At 41.0% G+C, this 19,288-nt stretch overlaps 2 protein-coding genes across 2 annotated transcripts; both read right to left on the bottom strand.

The window, feature by feature from the left end:
• Nucleotides 1-272: 272 nt before the first annotated feature.
• LOC116737321 (extracellular calcium-sensing receptor-like) lies at nt 273-10,813 on the bottom strand. Its single transcript, XM_032590391.1, has 9 exons — nt 10,571-10,813; nt 10,114-10,408; nt 9,922-10,008; nt 8,995-9,264; nt 8,201-8,407; nt 7,392-7,652; nt 6,946-7,173; nt 2,183-2,306; nt 273-1,722 (listed from the first exon to the last, which is right to left on the bottom strand). The coding sequence occupies exons 1-9, from the start codon at nt 10,810-10,812 to the stop codon at nt 800-802; spliced, it is 2,637 nt and encodes an 878-aa protein (XP_032446282.1). The 5' UTR covers nt 10,813; the 3' UTR covers nt 273-799.
• A 1,234-nt stretch (nt 10,814-12,047) lies between these two features.
• Nucleotides 12,048-18,381, bottom strand: LOC116737349 (extracellular calcium-sensing receptor-like). The gene is made up of 9 exons (XM_032590423.1): nt 18,153-18,381; nt 17,726-18,020; nt 17,534-17,620; nt 17,064-17,333; nt 16,586-16,786; nt 16,236-16,502; nt 15,038-15,265; nt 14,817-14,940; nt 12,048-14,076 (listed from the first exon to the last, which is right to left on the bottom strand). Exons 1-9 carry the CDS (start codon nt 18,377-18,379, stop codon nt 13,166-13,168), a joined length of 2,610 nt encoding a protein of 869 aa, XP_032446314.1. The 5' UTR covers nt 18,380-18,381; the 3' UTR covers nt 12,048-13,165.
• Between the last annotated feature and the right edge of the window lie 907 nt (nt 18,382-19,288).

Genomic DNA, 19,288 nt, shown 5'->3' with positions numbered 1-19,288 from the left:
TCCAAAGAGTTGAACCAGTAATTTATATGTTGTGATGATACGTAAGAAAAGCTAAAAAGACGTAAAGTCTTATTTTTTTAAAAGCATGAATCTCTGAAAAATAATTCTCAGCTGCGTGAAAATAAAACCTGACCTGACTGCAACGATTACTGGCAGGGAGATACTCTGCCACCTAATAATTACTGAGAGAGAATATTTTACTAATGGTTAAGAAAATTAATAATCACCTCAGAATGATCAGACTTTTGATTAATGAGGTAGCAGAAACATTTTCTTTCTCCAGTTCTTCCACATGAAGACATGAATAATGCCAGAAATTAAAGAACAACTCCCCCATATTTAGCTGATTTATTTTTGTTTATTTTATGTTAGACCATCTACAATATTTGTTTAACAATGGCTTCTCTTTCCTTGATTTGTCCCTTTGTCCCTGTAAGATCTTTACATTACCCTGAGTCTTTTTTTCCCTGATAAAGCAGGAATTATAAAGCAATTTAAACATTAAATCAGATGGGGGTTTTCTGTAGCTAAATGCCACCAGTGGTTGAAATTACTTTGTAAATAAACTGAGTTGATCCAAGTTACGCATTTGAACAAAGGAGCTCAAAAGCTTTTAATCCCGTCCCATTACATAAATTACACAAACGTTTTGCTTGCTCTTCATTTTTTGTGTGGAATATTCAGAAAGTAAGTTATGTGAAAATCTTTCTATTAAAGTCAAGCTTATTTAATCTTACAGCATTCACATTGCAGTTATGAATTAAACTTCTTCTAAGCAGTTCACTTCCCCCAACATCTTTTACTTTTCGGAAGTTCCTATAGTGCTTCGCCCCATGAGAGCCTTCTTTGTATTTCTTTCTGGTCTCAGCAGAATTATGTAACATTTAGGTCCAAACAGCGCCATCAAGAGGCCAAAACTGGAGGCCAGGATGGCAAACACTTCCACTGCGTCTGCATATTTGCCCGGTGAGCTGACATAAGCAGGAACAAAGGCCACCCACACAGCACAGAAGATCAGCATGCTGAACGTGATGAGTTTGGCCTCGTTAAAGTTGTTGGGAAGATTCCTCGCCATAAACGCCAACACAAAGCTGAGGATGGCCAGTAAGCCGATGTAACCGAGTAACACTGAAAAACCAACAGTTGAGCCAACAACACACTCATAAACTATCTTGTCATTGTGGTACTGAGTGTTTTTATGTGGAGCGGGTGAGTTGGTGACAAGCCAGGCAGTGCAGATTGCTGCCTGAACAGAGGTGAGAACCAGAACAATTCCTCTCTGCTGCGAAGCACCAAACCACTTGAGACTGGCTCCCCCTCCTGGCTTGGAGGCTTTGAACACAGCCAGAACCACCATGGTTTTAACCAGGATGCAGGACACACAAAGCACAAAGCTGATCCCAAACGCTGCGTGTCTGAGTTGGCATGTCCACAGCCTGGGTCGTCCGATGAACAGCAGCGAACACAGGAAGCACAGCTGAAGTGACAACAGTAGTTGGAAACTGAGTTCTGAGTTGTTGGCTCGTACTATCGGTGTACTGCGGTGATAGATGAAGATCCCCAGAACAACAGCGCAGATGAATGTGCCCAGCAGTGAGGCTGCTGTCAAGCAGATCCCCAGCGGTTCCTGATAGGAGAGGAACTCTGTTTGCCTAAGAACACAGTGATCTCGCCGTGGACTGGACCAGAAGTCCTCTGGACAGCTGAAGCACTCCAGGGAATCTGACAGAAAGGAGAATTATATGTCATAGTTGCAGCCAGATGGAAAAAAAAGAGGTCTTCTCATTAAATATTCAGTTCTTAATCAACAAATGTTTGCATGGTAATGTCTAATGGACTTTTTTGTGTTTTGAAACCCCCCAAATAGATTTAATTCCAGAAATGAGCCTTATTAATGCATTTCACAAAAGATATCAATAAAGAGCTGTATAGCTGTAGCTGCTGTTAATCACCCTCCATGTGTTAAGCCTAATTTATTTATGCATTTTAGATTAACATTTTACAATGCACTTTTTTCTGTTCTCATTTTTTTACTCATAAAATTTCAATTTCAATTGATAGAAATCATCCACGTGTCCAAACGTTGCTGTTGTAGAGTGTGCTCATTTTAATCCACACCTGTATTTACTGTAATTTGTTTTTAAAACAATGCTATCAAAGTAGCTCAAATATAGATACTCACTGGTTTTGTTATTGACCATCCCCTCAGAGCAAGGGATGCAGTCAAAACAGCACTCAGGTTCCCCCTTCTTTCTCACCATGCGGGTTCCTGGAGGACAGTTCTCGCTGCACACCGACCGTGGTGGCTGAAAAAGACAAAAAAAATAAATAAATCCGTACCGGTGAGGTGCGGTCAGGGGAGACCTGTCATCATGGAAAAATAATATCTAATGATAAAATCACTTATATAGCTATTTTCACCCTGTGGTTTGTACTATAAAGTACCTATTTTTCATTTAGGTTAACCAATTTTGATTATTTTTTCTTCAAAATCGCTGAATTTTCTTCATTTCCCATTCAAATGCTCGGAAGCGCAGCTGGTGAGGCAGCAGTGAGCTGAGCCTCACCTTGATTGATCAACCTCTCACTAACTGCACTGGATGACAGCATGAATGGTTAAAAAACATTTAATGCGTGAGCTGATTTTCCATAATTTAGCTTATATAATATAATGTAAAGTGTTTTTTGTCACCAACATGTGTGTAACATGTTTCGTGTGCTGAGCAGCGATCAGAAACGGCAGAGAATAGATTTGAGGTGAGGCAGGCAGTTCTCTCGCCCCATGGCAGGGGGCGCTCATGATCCCAGACATTGTGACTGCAGAGTAAGAGACAGTAACAACGAGCTAGCCATTGAGCTAGCCATACAGTACAGAATAGTCTGTTTGCCCTCCAGCGTTGTCCGCATGCGCAAAATTTTCTTATGTAAACAATAACGCGCAACTAGAAAATTTCTGAAGAAATTTAAACGGGGCCTGCCAAAGTGAGCCTGTCGGTTGGAACCCAGCGTCCTGATGCTACAAATTAGTATCAATGCTAAAGTAAGCTACAATGTACTCAATAGCATGTGGAGAGTCACAAGCATGTTGAGTAACATGGACTTATGCCATTCGGTGAAATGAGAGTACAAGTTAAAATGAGCCAAACATTAGCCTAAATACTGTGAGTAGCATGTGGGGCATCACTCCATTCAGTGTACTAAGAGTGGCTAATAAATAAGAAAAATAGCTAAAAGCATTTTTTAGGGAAAAGGCTAATGCTAATGGGGGGCAGTGAAATGCTAATGTTTGTGCTAAGGTTTGTGTTAATTTACTGTCTTGCGCAGTAAGTCTTACTTTCAGTTATTAATGTACAATAAGTGAAAAGAGAGATGTATCTTCTATCATGAATATAGATTAGAAAAAAACCCTACAAATTACAATGAGATATTGCTACTTCTGGTGGGCGCCAGAAGTAAGACCCATAATCGTTTCCCCAGTAAGTCGCCCAGGAAAAAGGTGGATAGAATGTTCAGTTCCAATGACATCAGCAGTGATGACAAAACTCTATGATACCACAAAGGAGTCTCTCTCTTGAATGTAGCTCACAGACAGCGTTTTCTCAGACCTGTTCCACAGTTCTATCGCGACAGATCACTCTTCAGAGCACGTTCGAAATTAATCGAAACAAGCGGGATATCGATTCCAGATATTACACACCTTTCAGAGAAGCAAGAAATTACCAGAACATCGACATGAAGCAACAACAGATTGCTTGTGAACATGAAGCTTTTCCAGCTGAGCTTTCATGGGTCGACATTATGGACCTTAACATCCAAGTCGACTATGACGCTGTCATTTCTTTTGAAGAAGACACAGACAGCCCCATTAAACCGGAAGATGAATCAGGAGAGATCCAGGGGGAATCAAGTCCTTCCGGCGACTTGGAGAGTCCAACATCATTGGAAGTCGAGCAGGAAACAACTCCCTCTGCTGGCTTCAAGATCACCCCCTCGGTGGAAGTCGTGGAAGAGTCAAGCCAACACGTCATTGACCTGACAAGGCAGGTAGACGATCTTAAAAAAGAACTGCAGAGTAAGGCTTTTGATCTCCATAAGGAAAGAGACCGGAGGATTGCATATCAGGCTGAAGTCAAATCACAGCAGGAGGAGATTGAGAAACTGCAAAAAATGGTAGTAAAAGAACATCACCTGCGAGTCAAACGTGAACATGAAAGAAACGTGCCAGAGATGAAAGATCTATCAAAGGTTTCTTGCTCGTCCAAAGTTACAGTTGACAAGAGCATTCTTCAACAGCTGGAATACTTCAAGAGGGAGGCTGAAAAATACGCCTCCCGCAACAAAGGTTTGATAGAAGTAATGGTTGAAGAGTACAGAGTAAGACTTAAATACGAGGAGCAGCTCAAAAGTCACACTGAGCAAGCTTCCAAATTCAAAGCACAGGAGGAAACGATGAAATCTCTGCAGGGTCAGGTTGCAGACCTGAAGGTGAAATTGAAACTTGCTCTGGAAAACAACCATCCCAAAGTCTCCACCCAACCAGAGGCCCCCCTGAAAACAGAAGGTTCCCTACAAACAGAGGAGTCCAAGCAAAGACAGACCTCCAATCAATCAGGGAGGTCTGAGCAAAGACAGACCCTGAATCAACCAGGGGTCTCCCATAGCCTGGTTCGGCCTTTGCACCGACCCACACCCAGGTTGCAAACAGAGGAATCAACACAAAGCCAGACCTCCACACAAACATGGAGGTCTGAGGAAAGACAGACGTCAATGCGACCAACCTCTACTGGTTGCATGAAGGGCCTTCACGTTGGCATTGGCGTGAAGGCCAATCTATGCCCTGCTCGGCCTTTACGCCGACCCACACCTAGGTGGCACTAACCTAGGTTAGGGTTAGGAAAAATGTGTGGGTTAGGCAAAATCGCAGCTACTAAAATGAAGGGAAATCAATGCTAAGATTTAATATGGGTCGAAATAGCTTTGACAAACTTGTACAGCATTTTGTTTTCTAAATCATTATAAACAATGATGATATAATGTTAGTGTTTCTCTGCCACTTGCGTAGCTGCAGTACACTGTTAGTCTAATGCGGCGTTTCCCAATTCCGGTCCTCAGGCCTCCCTGCCCTGCATGTTTTAGGTGTTTCCCTTCTGCTACACACCTGGATTGAATATATGGGTGATCAAAAGGTTTCTGCAGCACTTGATGGTCATGCAATCATTTGAATCAGCTGCTCTGGAATAGAGGCACATCTAAAACATGCAGAGCAGGGAGGCCTGAGGACCGGAATTGGGAAACGCTGGTCTAATACATTGAATGTGCTGATCAGAATCAGAACCAAAAGACAAACTTTTGGTTCTGATTGGTTGTTTCTGGACAGTAGCAGAGCCAGATGCATTTTCACAAATTCTCTGTTTCATGTTCTACTGTCAAACATTTTTAACAAATATTCATCCATCCATCATTTAACATGCTTATATTTGCACACACACATTTACACCTTAGGACAATTTAGAGAGACCAATTAATCAATTAATTTTTGAGAAATTTTACCTGATCAGCAGATCCCAAATTTGTGTAAAGAATCCAATTTCCATAATGCCCAGTGTTAGCGAAACCTGGGCTTTTTATAGTGACCAATACTAGTCTATTCCCAACCCTAATCTTAACTAAAACTTAATTAGCATCTTATCTCTAAACGTTACCCCTGACCCAAAGCAATGAGTCCATCATATTAGGACCAGCGTTTGGTCCTAATATGATGGAACTAATACAGTGTTTCTCAATTCCGGTCCTCAGATCTCCTGCTCTGCATGTTTTAGTTGTTCACCTTCTGCCACACACCTGGATTGAATCAGAGGTTGATTAACAGGCTTCTGCAGTACTTGATGACTGCAGAAGAGATCATGCAATCATTTGGATCAGCTGTTCTGAAATAGAGACACATCTAAAACATGCAGAGCAGGGGGTTTAAGGACTGGAATTGGAACTGACCTAATGTGACACTGGACATATAATGGTACGTTCACACTAAATGCGTTTTGAGCATCAGGCAGGTCTGGTTTGCATTCAAAGTCTATGTGGAGGCACGTTGAGGGCCATTGCGTCGCGCTTCCAGCGTCTAGCGCAGCCCAATTTGAACCGTTTGGAGCGTTTGACACATCTAGCGCATCCAACGCTCCACATAGACTTTGAATATAAACCAGACTCACCTGACGTTCAAAACGTGTTTGATGTGAATGGACCATTAGAATGTTCAGTTCCACTGGTAACAATGACGTCAGCAGTGATGACATCACTCTTTGATGCATCAAATGAACCTTTCTCTTGAGTGTAGCACACAGTTTTTTCAGACCTTTTCCTGTTTCAGACAATTATTTGAAGACACAGAATCAACCCAGTACAGGTTCACATTCTCAGGTCAGAGAGACTCATCTGGTATAAAGTACATTTTTCAGTACTGGAATTACATTTATTAATTTAATCAAAGCATGTCATGAATATGTGTGCATGTACTCCATCTTAAGTCCAGAGCATTCTAGTTTTTTGTTGCTTTTTCCACCACTAGATGATATGCATAGATGATATAACATAAACAGCACCATTCAGAGATGCAATGAGTTTATAGCAGTTGTTCCACCATTTCTGTAGTTCTGACATTCTGCCATCACTGTAGCTCTAAAGAGCAGCTCTGAGGGGCAAACTAAATTCTATGTCTATTTTGAGTCTAACTGACACTGTTTTGTGTCAACGCTATGGCAGGCACCTATTCCACTGCTCTCCCTATGCATTGCTATGGGCAGGCCCCAATAACATGCAGGGGGTCTATATTTGTACATCTTATTATGATTAAGCCAGTGCCTCACCGCACGTCACTGATCCGTACATAACATATTTTAACCTACACCCACGGGAACTGCAAATGTGAAAAAAAGAGAAAGGAGTCACCTTTTTCGATTCAAAGTTCCAGAAGATTTTGTCTCCATCAAGTGTGAGTTGTTCACCACTGAAAGCTGACATTTTAACCTCGCCGACATTTTGAACATTTGCTCGTCCGTCGGGGAGCCGGAGCCAGTTCATGACGTCATATATTGGTAAGACGTCGCCGTTCTCATCAAATGACACTTGGTCACCAAATGATGCGGTGAAATTGACCCTTTCAAGGTAGTACACAAGCTAATAAACAGCAAGTCAGAGACAAGATTTAATTTTATTGTTTTTATATCTTTGCAACGCAAATGTGCTCAATAAATCTCAAATTCCTCTAACATTCAGAGAGTGAAAAAACTGGAGTATCGGGACTTTTAATTTACAAAAGTGGCTGTCTGTCAGTTTCATTTTGCTCTGCAATAAGAACCTGTGAAGTAGTCATGGAACAGTCGACCTTCTTTTACCTGCCACGGTTCCAGTGTTTCCAGAGCGGCACAGCCGCCACTTCCTGGTTCACATCGCAGCAAATCGTGGAGGGCGTGGGCCAGAGCGTACACGGCTTTGTAAACGTTGTATTCGGGCCGGAGGTTAAAAATGTCTAAGAACTCAGTCTCCACCGTCCTTAAATCTTCTTTTCCAGAGCAAACTTTTCCTCCGTTTTCAACCCAGCCTGCAGGCGGCGGTGCAAATCTACACTGAAATGTGAACTCCCAGAACTGGTTTACCTGAAATACATCAAGACCTTACGATGTGTCACTTATGAATGGGGCTGGACAATAAGTCAATAACAATATATACTGTGATAGACACATCATCCGATATCCAATAGAAGTTTCAATAATTGTACAGAACTCTGAGCTAGAACAGCAAAGCATTCTGGGGGATGTAGGCCGAGGAAAGGCCTGCTAAGCAAGGTTGGTGGCATCAAGTAACTCCCTCGCTGTTTGGTTACCTAGCAACAACCTGTTCAGTAACAGGTTGTTGAGTAACAGGTTGTTGCTAGGTAACAGGCTTGTGCAGGAGCAGCTTAAGGTTTCAAAACCGTGTCTCTAAAGAAAACCTACCTTGACATAGAGTGAAAACTGTGGACAAAACAAAAAACATAGCATCGCGAGTTTGGCAGTATTTCAGACATTTAAAGAAAAAAAAATACCTAATCTAAAAATATCGATATTGACTGATATGAAACACCTACAGTATATCATGATACGCTTTTCAGCCACATCGTCCAGCCCTACTTGCGTAAGCATTTGATAACACAGATAAATCTCACCATGCTATTTCCAGAGCTGCTGTTGTGTTTTATATTAGGATTGATTTCTAACAGGAAGTCCCTGAGGCCTGGTATCTCTCCTCGACGGATAGCGATGCCCAGTGTGCCCCCGAGGTACGGCATGAGGTCAGGGGTCTGGAGCACGGCAGCTGTGGACCAGGCTTCACTGGCCAGCCACTGAAGGCCTGTCAAGTTCTGCCTCACAACCTGTTTAGGGACAAAATGCAATGTCAAATTCTAACTCTACATATTGTATGGAAAGTGAAGAAATCTCTAAATTAAAATAATGTGTATAATTTTCATTGGATAATTTAATAGCACAACCAGATAAGTTTAGTATGTTTTTGCCGTGTTTAGTCGTGCGTTTAAGTGAAATGTCATATTCGTTCTGATAGTGAGAGCAGGAAAATAACGTCTCATCTCTGTTTAATCTAACTTCTTCACATGACGTCCTTCATGAACAAAATCAGGAACAAAATTGTAACCTTTGGTGATAAAAAAGCTGATAAAAGCATAAATTGCAACATAACGTGATAATGACAGAAGAGCTTGGAACATGATAGCCATAAATGTACTGTCTTGTGCTAGAGGCCATATGTTTGGATATCACTATTAACGCAAACACCATATATTTTTGATCACCTTAGGTTTTAAGATATTCTTTCAGGGATTTAGATTTAGATTACAGTGACACAATGTCTCCATTTTAGAACAGAATTAGCTATTTCGCTTCTTTAACCTCTGACCGTCTCTGAGGCCAACGTGAGAAACGACAAAACGGTCAAGCCCTTTACCTCCTCCATGAGATTGATCATGTGGCTCTCATGTGCAAACACAACGACCACCCGAGCTGTGGATGCCTTCATCACGTCCACGATCCTCCTCAGCTCCGGTGGCTCGTTGCCCCACGGCAACACCTCCAGGTAGGCCAGGCAGCCTTCGTCAGACAGACTCAGATCAGACTGAAATGATTTGGCAGCGTGGAGCCCGTAGTCGTCGGCGCTGATCAGCAATCCCACCCAGGTCCAGCCGAAGTGCTTTAGGATCTGAATCATAGCATTCACCTGCGCAGGCATGGAGTAAGGGGATAAAAGGGAACATTTTGTAGAAAATCTGATGAGAATGTTGAACTTCGGATGAAATTACAGGACTCATGTGATTGCCACTTAACTCATCACTTAGGAGATTTCTACATAATGTTTTCGAATTGCCCAATTATGTCTAACTTCTGGTCCCATGTCAAATTTCTTGCATTTCTACTCCTGTTTTTTTTATTTTTTTATTTTGAACTTCCTTAATGATACTTTTGACATCTCTCTTAAACAAATTCGACTTAAAATCTTGCTGGAATCACGTCTGCTAGGAAAACAATTACCGTACATAACACTGGTTTACACTTGACACGGAGCCTGCAAAGAATTGCTAACCTTTAAAATACAACTGAACAAAGTCTCTTCTAACAAAACTCAGGGGATGAGTCAGTAGCTAATCAGATCATTGTATGCACATTTGCTACTTGATGTTATGTTTCTTTTTCCTTTTTTTGAGGATTTCAATGTAGCAGCACAAAGAGATGCTTAATATGCTTGTAACCTTGTTAAAACGTCGATTACAAGATAAAGAATGCTTCACAGGAATCAATCTATTTTTCTCTGCTCTTAAAGACGGATGATTTTTTATTTATTTATTTTTTTCTGCAATATTTGTTGCACGGATTTTACCTGGAAAGCATCGCTTGGTATCGTTCTGAAGAAGGACGGAAACTTCTGACGGTCACTTAGACAGGAACATGTGGCAAAATAACTCACCTGTTAAAAATACACATTTTACACATGTTTTTTTTTTTTTTTAAAAAAACAACTACTTTTGTTTGGATTGGTTGGACCAATTGGTCGGTAAAGCTGAGCACTCACCATTGGCACTCGGTACAAACCTAACACGGTGGAGATAGCAATACAGCGGGTGGAGGAAGAATCCCCCACAATTGCCAACACCGGAGGGCTTCCTGAACAGTTATCCTCCATCACAATCTCCTCCTCTTGTCCGCTTATTAATGCCAGCGCTGCACGAAATCCAATTCCCAGTTTAACACAGTTGTCGTACAGACTGTACCCCAAAGTGACGTTGGGCAAGAGCTCGGCGTTCCTGTTGATCTCATCAACTGCAAAAGCCATGGTTTGGGCCTGTCGAAATCCTAGAACATCAAAACTAAAACAGCAACACGACGGTTTAAATAATGAAAACGCAACCACTGAGGTTAAAAGCTAGACATTTTGTCGAAGAAAAAATACACAGAAAATGCACGTAGTGCGTTGACTGATCAGAAAAGTGTGAGTTCTTAATTCATCTCAATTTCTTTTGCACACTTACCCATGGCAGGTAGGATGCTGGGGCTCAGATGTGAAAGACAAGTCAGGAAAGACTGAAAAAAAATTTATTTCAAACAATCCCCCCAGAATCACATCTCCAGTCTTGTGCATGCCGCTGAGATGAAACTGTCCTTGTGACCGACAGGAGGGCGGCCGAGTAGAGGGGCTGGAGCAGTGAGAACAGAATAAGTGCAACAGCAGCAGGAGCAAGATTTTGTCTTTACAGGAATACATTACTATCATGTGGCCACCCCTCTCTTTAAACTCAGTTAATTGTTTTGTTTTTAATTTTGTCACTCCACCCCTTTTATTGACTTTCAGTGTTTATTCACACTGCATGCCACCAATAGGAGTAGAGGACAAAGAGTGGGCAGGGTTTCAATTGTAATTCAGTTTTGACTGATTTTGGATACATGAAACATTATTATGTAGTGATTATAGAACTAAAACAAGTGTTGCAACATTTATGCAAAATCGACTTTTTTTGTGCTTGTTGTTCTCTCATCATAAACACACCTGGAGTGTTGCTTTCATTTTTTTTATGCATGTTTGAGAAATCCGTTAGTCTGTCTTGGCAACCATTCAGCTGTGCAAAACTCCTGAGTGGACCATGCGCCGCCTTTGAGACGCAGCTCCTCCTCAGAGCTGCGGCCTCCAAGGGTCCCAGCTTATTACAGAGCTCCTTACCCATGCAACTCCCCCACTCAGCTCCTTCAGACTAGCCAGCAGCGATTAGCAAACATCTGGTGGAACTGCGCATCTGCTAAGCTCATTATATGCGTTCCTTCTCAGTGCAACTCTGGTAATAAAAAGGAAAAATAAAACTTTGTTAAAGGGTTAGTAGAAGAGCAATATTGTGATGATTTCTTGAAGAGTAGGATTTTCTTAAAGAGACAGAGGCCCAATTTCAAGGCGCTAAATCAGCTGGCACCGAGATTGTTTCTCCCACCTTCCGTATATATATTTTTTAATATTAATAGCTTGTCACATTTGAATGTGTCTTTTTTTCATTTTGGAAGTATTCTGAAAATTAAGAAAGTGTTACTGCCAAAGCACGCATTTCTATAATACAAAGGCATTGGATTAAATCTTTTTTTTTTTTTTTTGCTTAAAAATTAATCCTTATTTCAGACAAAACAGATTCATACCATTATATTAAAGATCACACATGTAAACATCAATCTTCACTCAGAAATAAAATAAATCATAGAGACACTTTAGTTACAATATTTACAGAATGGTGACACACAGGTGTCACCATGTGTTGGAATAGCTCTTACCATTGAATTTATTCACTCATTCAAGCAGCACATACATTTATACATGTTATAATTCCCAGCATGGCAACTATGAAAAAAAAAAAAAATCTTATTATTGAACTGCAGAACCTAGGAGATGTTTATCAAAGAGCTCACTGTGAGCAGAAAAAATTCTGATTGTGTGTGGGTGTGTGTGGGGGTGTGTGTGTGTGGGTGTGTGTGTGTGTGTGTGTGTGGAGAAACAAACCCTAAAACACTTTTTGATAGGCAATACAATGAATAGTATTTTGTTCACTCGCGTTAGTTAAGTTGTGTTATTTTTAAAGCGTCCTCTAGATGGCAGCAGCAAGCCATGATAGAGAAAGCATGACGCACTGGCGACAGAGTTTGAACATTTTAACTTTACATGGCACTACTGATGAGCCATTAGCATCCATTTTTTCCAAGATTCTTTTTTTTTTTTTAGGTTTGTTAGTCACATAACAGATAGTACACAATGTAATAAATACAAAGTTACAAACCAACACAAAAATGAAAGGGGACTCAAGGGACACTTTGTCTGGAAGGCCATGGAGACTGCAAAAGCAAAAGTAATCAAACAACCGTTCAAAGAAAATTCTGCTGAATAAGAAAAAGGTTACTGCTATTAAAAGCCTTTAAAAAATGTTTGATCAATTGTATACTGTTCAACAAAACAATAGCAAAAAAAGCAAAAGGATTTTTTAATTTGAATTTTTTTTTTCTTGGTTGATCTCTCATTTTTCACTAAAATTGAAATTGTGCACAATAGCAGTGTGTTTTCTTGCAGCAAAAAGGTCCAAGGCTCCAATAATCTCCTATGTAGTTGGACAGGCAACGTGTGAATTGAGTCACTTTGATCTTAGAAATGTTAAAGCCATACAAAAAAAAAAAAAAAAAAAATTAATAGAACATTAAAATGGACAGATTTTCTCTTATCATTATAAGTATTTGAACTGGCTCCCCTGACTGGACATCACTGAAACAACTTCCTGCATTCAAACCTTGCAGGACGTCTGGGATTTTAAGTTGCCCTGCTGATTTAATTGAGGATAATTACTAGGAACAATTCATGACTGGGTTCATTGGTGTTGTATTTCATAAATCTGTGACCATTGAAGTTATTGACATATCTGAACGGAGTTATTTGGAGGAGTGACCCAAAACTTTACTAAAATTTAAGCTTTTTTTTATTATTCCCTAGGATGAAAAGAGCATAACAATGGCAAAGAGGGTTAGTTTTATTTATAGTTACATTAAAATATTTATTCATAGTTCCTACATGATTATTAACAAAAGCATAAAAACAAGTGAAACTGTTATGATTTGCTGTATCGGCCTATGATAGCCTTCTTTGTATTCCTGTCTGGTTTGAGCAGAATTAGATAACATTTAGGTCCAAACAGCGCCACCAAGAGGCCAAAACTGGAGGCCAGGATGGCAAAGACCTCCACTGCATCTGCATACTTTCCCGGGGAGTTGATGTAGGCAGGAACAAAGGCCACCCACACGGCACAGAAGATCAGCATGCTGAAAGTGATGAGTTTGGCCTCGTTGAAGTTGTTGGGCAGATTCCTCGCCAAAAACGCCAAGAAGAAGCTGAGAAGAGCCAATATACCGATGTATCCCAGCAACACAGCAAAGCCAACCGTGGAGCCGACTGCACACTCATAAACTATTTTGTCATTGTGGTACTGGGTGTTTTTATAGGGGGCAGGCGAGGAGGAGACAAGCCAAGCGATGCATATAGCTGCTTGAATACAGGTGAGAACCAGAACAGTTCCTCTCTGCTGCGTAGCTCCAAACCACTTAAGACTGGCTCCCCCTCCTGGCTTGGAGGCTTTGAACACAGCCAGAACCACCATGGTTTTAACCAGGATGCAGGACACACAAAGCACAAAGCTGATCCCAAATACAGCGTGTCTGAGTTGACATGTCCACAGCCTGGGTCGTCCGATGAACAGCAGCGAACACAGGAAGCACAGCTTGAGCGACACCAGGAGCAGGAAGCTCAGTTCTGAGTTGTTGGCTCGTACTACCGGTGTTCTGCGGTGGTAGATGAAGATCCCCAGAACAACAGCGCAGATGAATGTGCCCAGCAGTGAGGTGGTTGTTAAACAGATCCCTAGCGGTTCCTGATAGGAGAGGAACTCTGTTTTCTTAGGAATGCAGTGATCTCGCTGGGGGCTGGACCAGAAGTCCTCTGGACAGCTGAAGCACTCCAGGGAATCTGACAGAAAGAACCAGACAATGAAATACAGACATGTTCAATAAATTGTAAATGCATTCTGTAAAATAGTCTCAATTAAAAAAAACAAACAAAACATCCTTTAAGCAGGAATGAACATACTTTCTATTGACCCAATATTTATAATATTATTCATATTATTATGATGTAATTTTTTAATGTTAAATGTTGTATTTGTATTAGCAGTAAAACAAAAACCACTATAAATTACAGAAAGAAAGTCTTTACATCAGTTTGTGTGTAATTGATGCACTTAGAGAATAAAGTTCAAGTTAACTTAAAAAAAGAAGTTTTTTTTAATATATGTCTTTGTCACAACAGGAAGATTTTAGCACTGCCAGTCACCCTGGTGTATGCGCTGCTCACAACATCCACCGTGCTATTTGCTCCTTCCCCACAACCCTGCCACGTATGCTCAGATGGCAAATAAACAGTTTTCATGTAACAGTAAGTTGTTTTTCCACCATTTGCACAGCTGTGGCATGTACACAAGCATTATTGACAGCGCTAAGACATTCTTCCAGGCTCTGATTGGTTGTTTCTGACTGAGTAGAGCATTTCTGCAGATGGCTGTAGGACCACAAGAAGAGGGTAGAAGAGCTTGATTTTTCCTGATTATCCTGCTACGACAAATCGACAGTTTTAAGAAAGATGTAAAAATAAAAATAAAAAAAATATGTGAACTTTCACAAAAATTCACACATAAAGACATTAACACCTACTGCTCTTATTGCTAATCTTTCCCTCAGAACAGGAGACACAGCTGAAGCAGCATTCAGGTTGTGTTCTTTCTCTGGCCATTCGAGTGCCTGGAGGACAACTTTCACTGCAAACTGAGCGGGTTGGCTTGGTAATTAAAAGGAAAACAAATATATGATTATGCGTTTCTTAATTTTAATTCCATATGAGAGGCATGTGCAAAAAAATAAATAATTAAAAATACCTTCTTTGAATCAGTGTTCCAGAAGATTTTGCCTTCATTAAGTGTGAGTTCCTCTCCTCCAGAGTCAGACCTTTTCACTTCACCAACACTTTGAATCTTAATCTTGCCGTCAGGCAGTCGCAGCCAGTTCATCACGTCGTATATCGGCAGAGCATCGCCGTTCTCGTCGAATGAGACTTCATCACCAAATTCAGTTGAGAAGTTGACCTTGCGCAAATAGTGTAAGAGCTATAAACAGAGGAGAGACTTCATACAGATTCAGTCGGAAACAAAAGTTTTTCAGTAGTTTAACGTTAAATACGCTTACTGTCTCTTTAAGGATCAAATGAAATGGCCCAAAGCAGTAAGTTCCAAACTTTTCAACCTCTTTGTAATAGCACAAACGCCATCAATTGGCAATTAGTTGTTTTTTTTTTTACCATGTGCAACTCTTTTTAAATCTCCTATTAAATTTCCTCTTAGATTTAACGTATAAATTACAATTTTTCAGTATTTTTCTTTTCATTTAGTTTGACTTCTGCAAGCCAGAGTAGGCTCCTGACCCCAGTTTTGGGGTTGTCTTACCCAGAAGACGCACAGCTTTTATTTGCATTTGAAAAAATTGCAAATTACAAAGATATCCTTAAGAAACATGATCACTGAGAAAACACCTGCTGTTTGAACTGGCTTGTTACAAAATCCAATTTCTTGCCTAATTTTTGCAGCTCACCATGCAACATATTAGCATTGTTTTGACCTAGTGGGTAATTTGGAACACCACAAACAAAAAGTGAGAAACTGGCTGTGCACATATATGTTAAAAAAAAACAAAAAACCAGAGCAGATCAAATGTTTCAGGTGAGTTAACCTCCAGCAGCAAAGAGCTACAACACTGCAGTTTCCATTAAAAGTGCGGCCGATGCAGCAGATGTTTGCTTGTTTAAGAACTTGTGCAAATTATTTGGATTAAAGTACGTCGACCAATAGAATGAAATCTGAATAACTATATAATCAATGGGTGGAACCAATCCAAAACTCATTCTGCGCTCAAACATGTTTAAGTTCTTGCGCCACTTCTTGATAGAACGGCACCCTGGGTGGTGAGGCTTGTTGCTCTTATGAGATACTAATACAAATTAATTCCATCATTAGGTGTGTCTCTTTAATATGCAAACAAACCCGTCCAAGCATAGCAGCTGTTTTAGAAATAGATGATCACCTGCCATGGCTCCACAGCCTGCAAACTGACACAGCTGCGCCCAGTAAAAGGTCCTTCACCCGGCTCACACTGCAGCATGTCGTCAAGGGCATGAGCGAGAGCGTAGACTGCCTTGTAGACGTTGTACTCGGGCCTGAGGTTAGAGACGTCCAAAAACTCTGCCTCCGCCAGTTCCATGTTTTCGTGGCCGGTGCAGACGGATTCCCCGTCCTCCCTGTCCGCTGGGTTGAATTTGCACTGAAACGTGTGCTCCCAGAACTGCTTCACCTGTACAAAAGATACACTTCCACCATCATGAATGACTTAATGTCTCGTTCACAGCAGATACATTTCAAGGCTGAGGCTTGTACCAAGCTGTTTTCGTTGGTGCCATTCGGGTCGGGGCGTATTTTTAACAGGAAGTCCAGGAACCCGGGTATTTCTCCACGCCGGATGGCGATGCCCAGCGTGCCGCTGAGGTACGGCGTGAGTTCCTGTGTCTGGAGAACAGCTGCTGATGTCCAGGTTTCACTAGCAATCCACTGCCGGCCAGTTACATTCTGCTGTGCCACCTGATAATATCAAACGTGTGTCACTGGAATTTTCATTTTCCAACCAGCCTGTATAATGATTTAAAAGACAGAGGTGTGTCTCATGCTGAATACGTAGAAGCTCAACAGCTCAACATTGTAGTTTGTAAGAAGCTACAATGTCTTTCTTCCACTCGAGCTCTTAAAAATACAATGTAGGAAATCAATTTTTTGCAATATGTAAGTAACTGACTGCTTCATGCTGCACAAATAACTGAAATAAATGGATTTTAATCTCATAATGCACTTGATTTCTAACCTCCTCCATTAGCTGAATCATGTGAATTTCATGTGCAAACACGATGACAACACGAGCTGTTGACGTCTTTATCGTGTGTACAATCCTCCTGAGTTCACCTGGGTTACTGTCCCAAGGCAAAACCTCCAGGTAGGCCAGGCAGCTTTCGCCAGATTCAGCCAGGTCAGCCTGGAAAGACTGGGCCACATGAAGTCCGTAGTCATCGTCACTGACCAGCAGGCCAAACCATGTCCAACCAAAGTGCTTTAGAATATGAATCATGGCACGCACCTGGGGGGAAAGCATAGGAATCAACATATTCGGGGCTTAGGCTTTGTGCACTTGGAATAAACATCAATATTGTCACATTAATTGTGTAGAAATCCAGACAGCATTAAAAAAAAAAAGTGTCTATTGGTGGCAGTTCTTTTCTGTCTCTGTTGTCTGAGACAAATATAGATTCTCAAAGGGGGGGGAAAAAAAGGTTTTACCTGGAAAGCATCATTTGGGATTGTTCTAAAGAATGTGGGAAAGCGCTGCCGATCACTGAGGCAGGAACATGTGGCATAATAACTCACCTAAATTAAAAACAAACAAACAAAACAACAAAAAACCAGGCAAATTTAATGGAAATTAAAACAGAAAAATATTGTACTACATAAGAAAAGCATAGTAAGGCTTACAATAGGCATGCTGTATAAACCTAGCACATTGGCAATGGCAATCGAAAAAGTTGAATAGTGATCGCCAACAACGCCCAGAACAGGAGGGCTTCCAGAACAGTTCTGGCGGAGCAGAAACTGCTCGTCTCGGCCACTGGCTAGGGACAAGGCGCCGCTGAATCCAATGACGAGCGCACCACAGTTATCATAAAGGCTGTATCCCAGGGTCAGGTTGGGAAGAAGGTCGGAGTTCTTGTTGATCTCTTCGACAGCAAAAGCCATGGCCATCGCGTGCCTGAACCCTAAAGTGTCGAAGCTAGCACACAGAGTTTGACACACATCAGTGTATGATCAAATAAGGAAGAAGAGATTTTCTTTCTTCAATGTGAGAATGAAGGATACTCTTAGCGTGACGGCATGTGTGTGTGTGTGTGTGTGTGATACTCACCCTGTGCAGATGGGCTGCTGTGGCTCTGATGTAAAAGTCAGTTTGGGGAAGACAGAAGTGTAATGGACCTCAAACAGTCCTCCTAGAGCCACATCACCTGACTTGTGCATCTCGTTTAGATAAAACTTTCTCCTTAAATCACATGTCGAAGGAAGGGAGAGGGTCACACAGCTCATGAAAAGAAAGTAAACACTCAAGAGTAGGGATGTGTTCTGGAAACCTCCCATTACTGCCCTTATCCCCTCATGTCATTTTACTCTCAGTACAAAGTCACTTCATTTTATATGCTTGGCGGTGCCACGTCTTTGACATGATCCCCTTCAGTGTTCACGTTTCTGAGCACCAATAAGAAACAGAGGGGCTGGACATAACACAGATGTCAAAAATACAGTGAATATTTCATTGCTACACTGAGTGTGTAAAAGTCTGGAACCATCTATCTTCTAAACTAATTATTTCTTTTTATTTTTACTCTTGAAACTCAAGAAAATGATGCACAGATTTACAAATATTTTACAAATGAAAGTCTGATGTATGGCATGCGCTTTTTTTAATGAAACCCCAAGTCAATATTTTTAATTTCCCCTGCAATTGCGGCTCCAAGCTTTTTAAGGGTTTGTCTATTTGCTTTGAACACATAGAAGCAGAATTTTACTTATCCATCATTGCAAATGAGCTCAGACTCCATCAAATGAGAAAACATATTTCTGTGAACATCAGAGTTCAAGTCTTTCCTCAGACAATTAATTGGAGTCAAGGGTAGACTCATTTTTGACTGACTGGGTAAAAATATCCAAAATGTTAAAAATGATAATGATGACTCATTAATTAATAATCATTCAATTATTATTTAGCTTAAATGTTCTTCAGTCCGAATGAGCTGAAAAGAGAACCCACCTTGTGCAATCACACATCTCTACTGCCATAGTGCAGACTGGAATTACAAGCTACTTCAGCTAAAGTTTTGAAATCAGGGAACATTTCCCTAATTGAGGTGATCAGCAAAACTCTCTGAACGAAAGGTTTCCTCATCACACAAGGCTTCGTTTCAGTGGGAGGAAATCCAGCATCATTCGCTCCTTGTGCACTAGTGTTTGGACCCGCAGTCAGAGACCTGTGCTTGAAAATGGTGTTTA

This window comes from Xiphophorus hellerii, chromosome 18 (genome assembly GCF_003331165.1).
Source record: "Xiphophorus hellerii strain 12219 chromosome 18, Xiphophorus_hellerii-4.1, whole genome shotgun sequence".
Classification (NCBI taxonomy): Eukaryota; Metazoa; Chordata; class Actinopteri; order Cyprinodontiformes; family Poeciliidae; genus Xiphophorus; species Xiphophorus hellerii.
The sequence above is the reverse complement of the archived record's forward strand: the minus strand, read 5'-3'. Positions and strand labels throughout refer to the sequence as shown.

Coding starts and splice junctions, on each gene's coding strand:
- LOC116737321 (XM_032590391.1), bottom strand. CDS start 10,812: ATGATAGTAATGTATTCCTGTAAAGACAAAATCTTGCTCCTGCTGCTG. Junction 10,009..10,113: donor GTTTGTACCGAGTGCCAATG/GTGAGTGCTCAG, acceptor TATTTTTAACAG/GTGAGTTATTTTGCCACATG. Junction 2,307..6,945: donor GGAACTTTGAATCGAAAAAG/GTGACTCCTTTC, acceptor TGTCTTTTTCAG/CCACCACGGTCGGTGTGCAG.
- LOC116737349 (XM_032590423.1), bottom strand. CDS start 18,379: ATGGGAGGTTTCCAGAACACATCCCTACTCTTGAGTGTTTACTTTCTT. Junction 17,334..17,533: donor TCCCAAATGATGCTTTCCAG/GTAAAACCTTTT, acceptor CTTTCCCCCCAG/GTGCGTGCCATGATTCATAT. Junction 15,266..16,235: donor AGGCTGTGGAGCCATGGCAG/GTGATCATCTAT, acceptor CTCTGTTTATAG/CTCTTACACTATTTGCGCAA.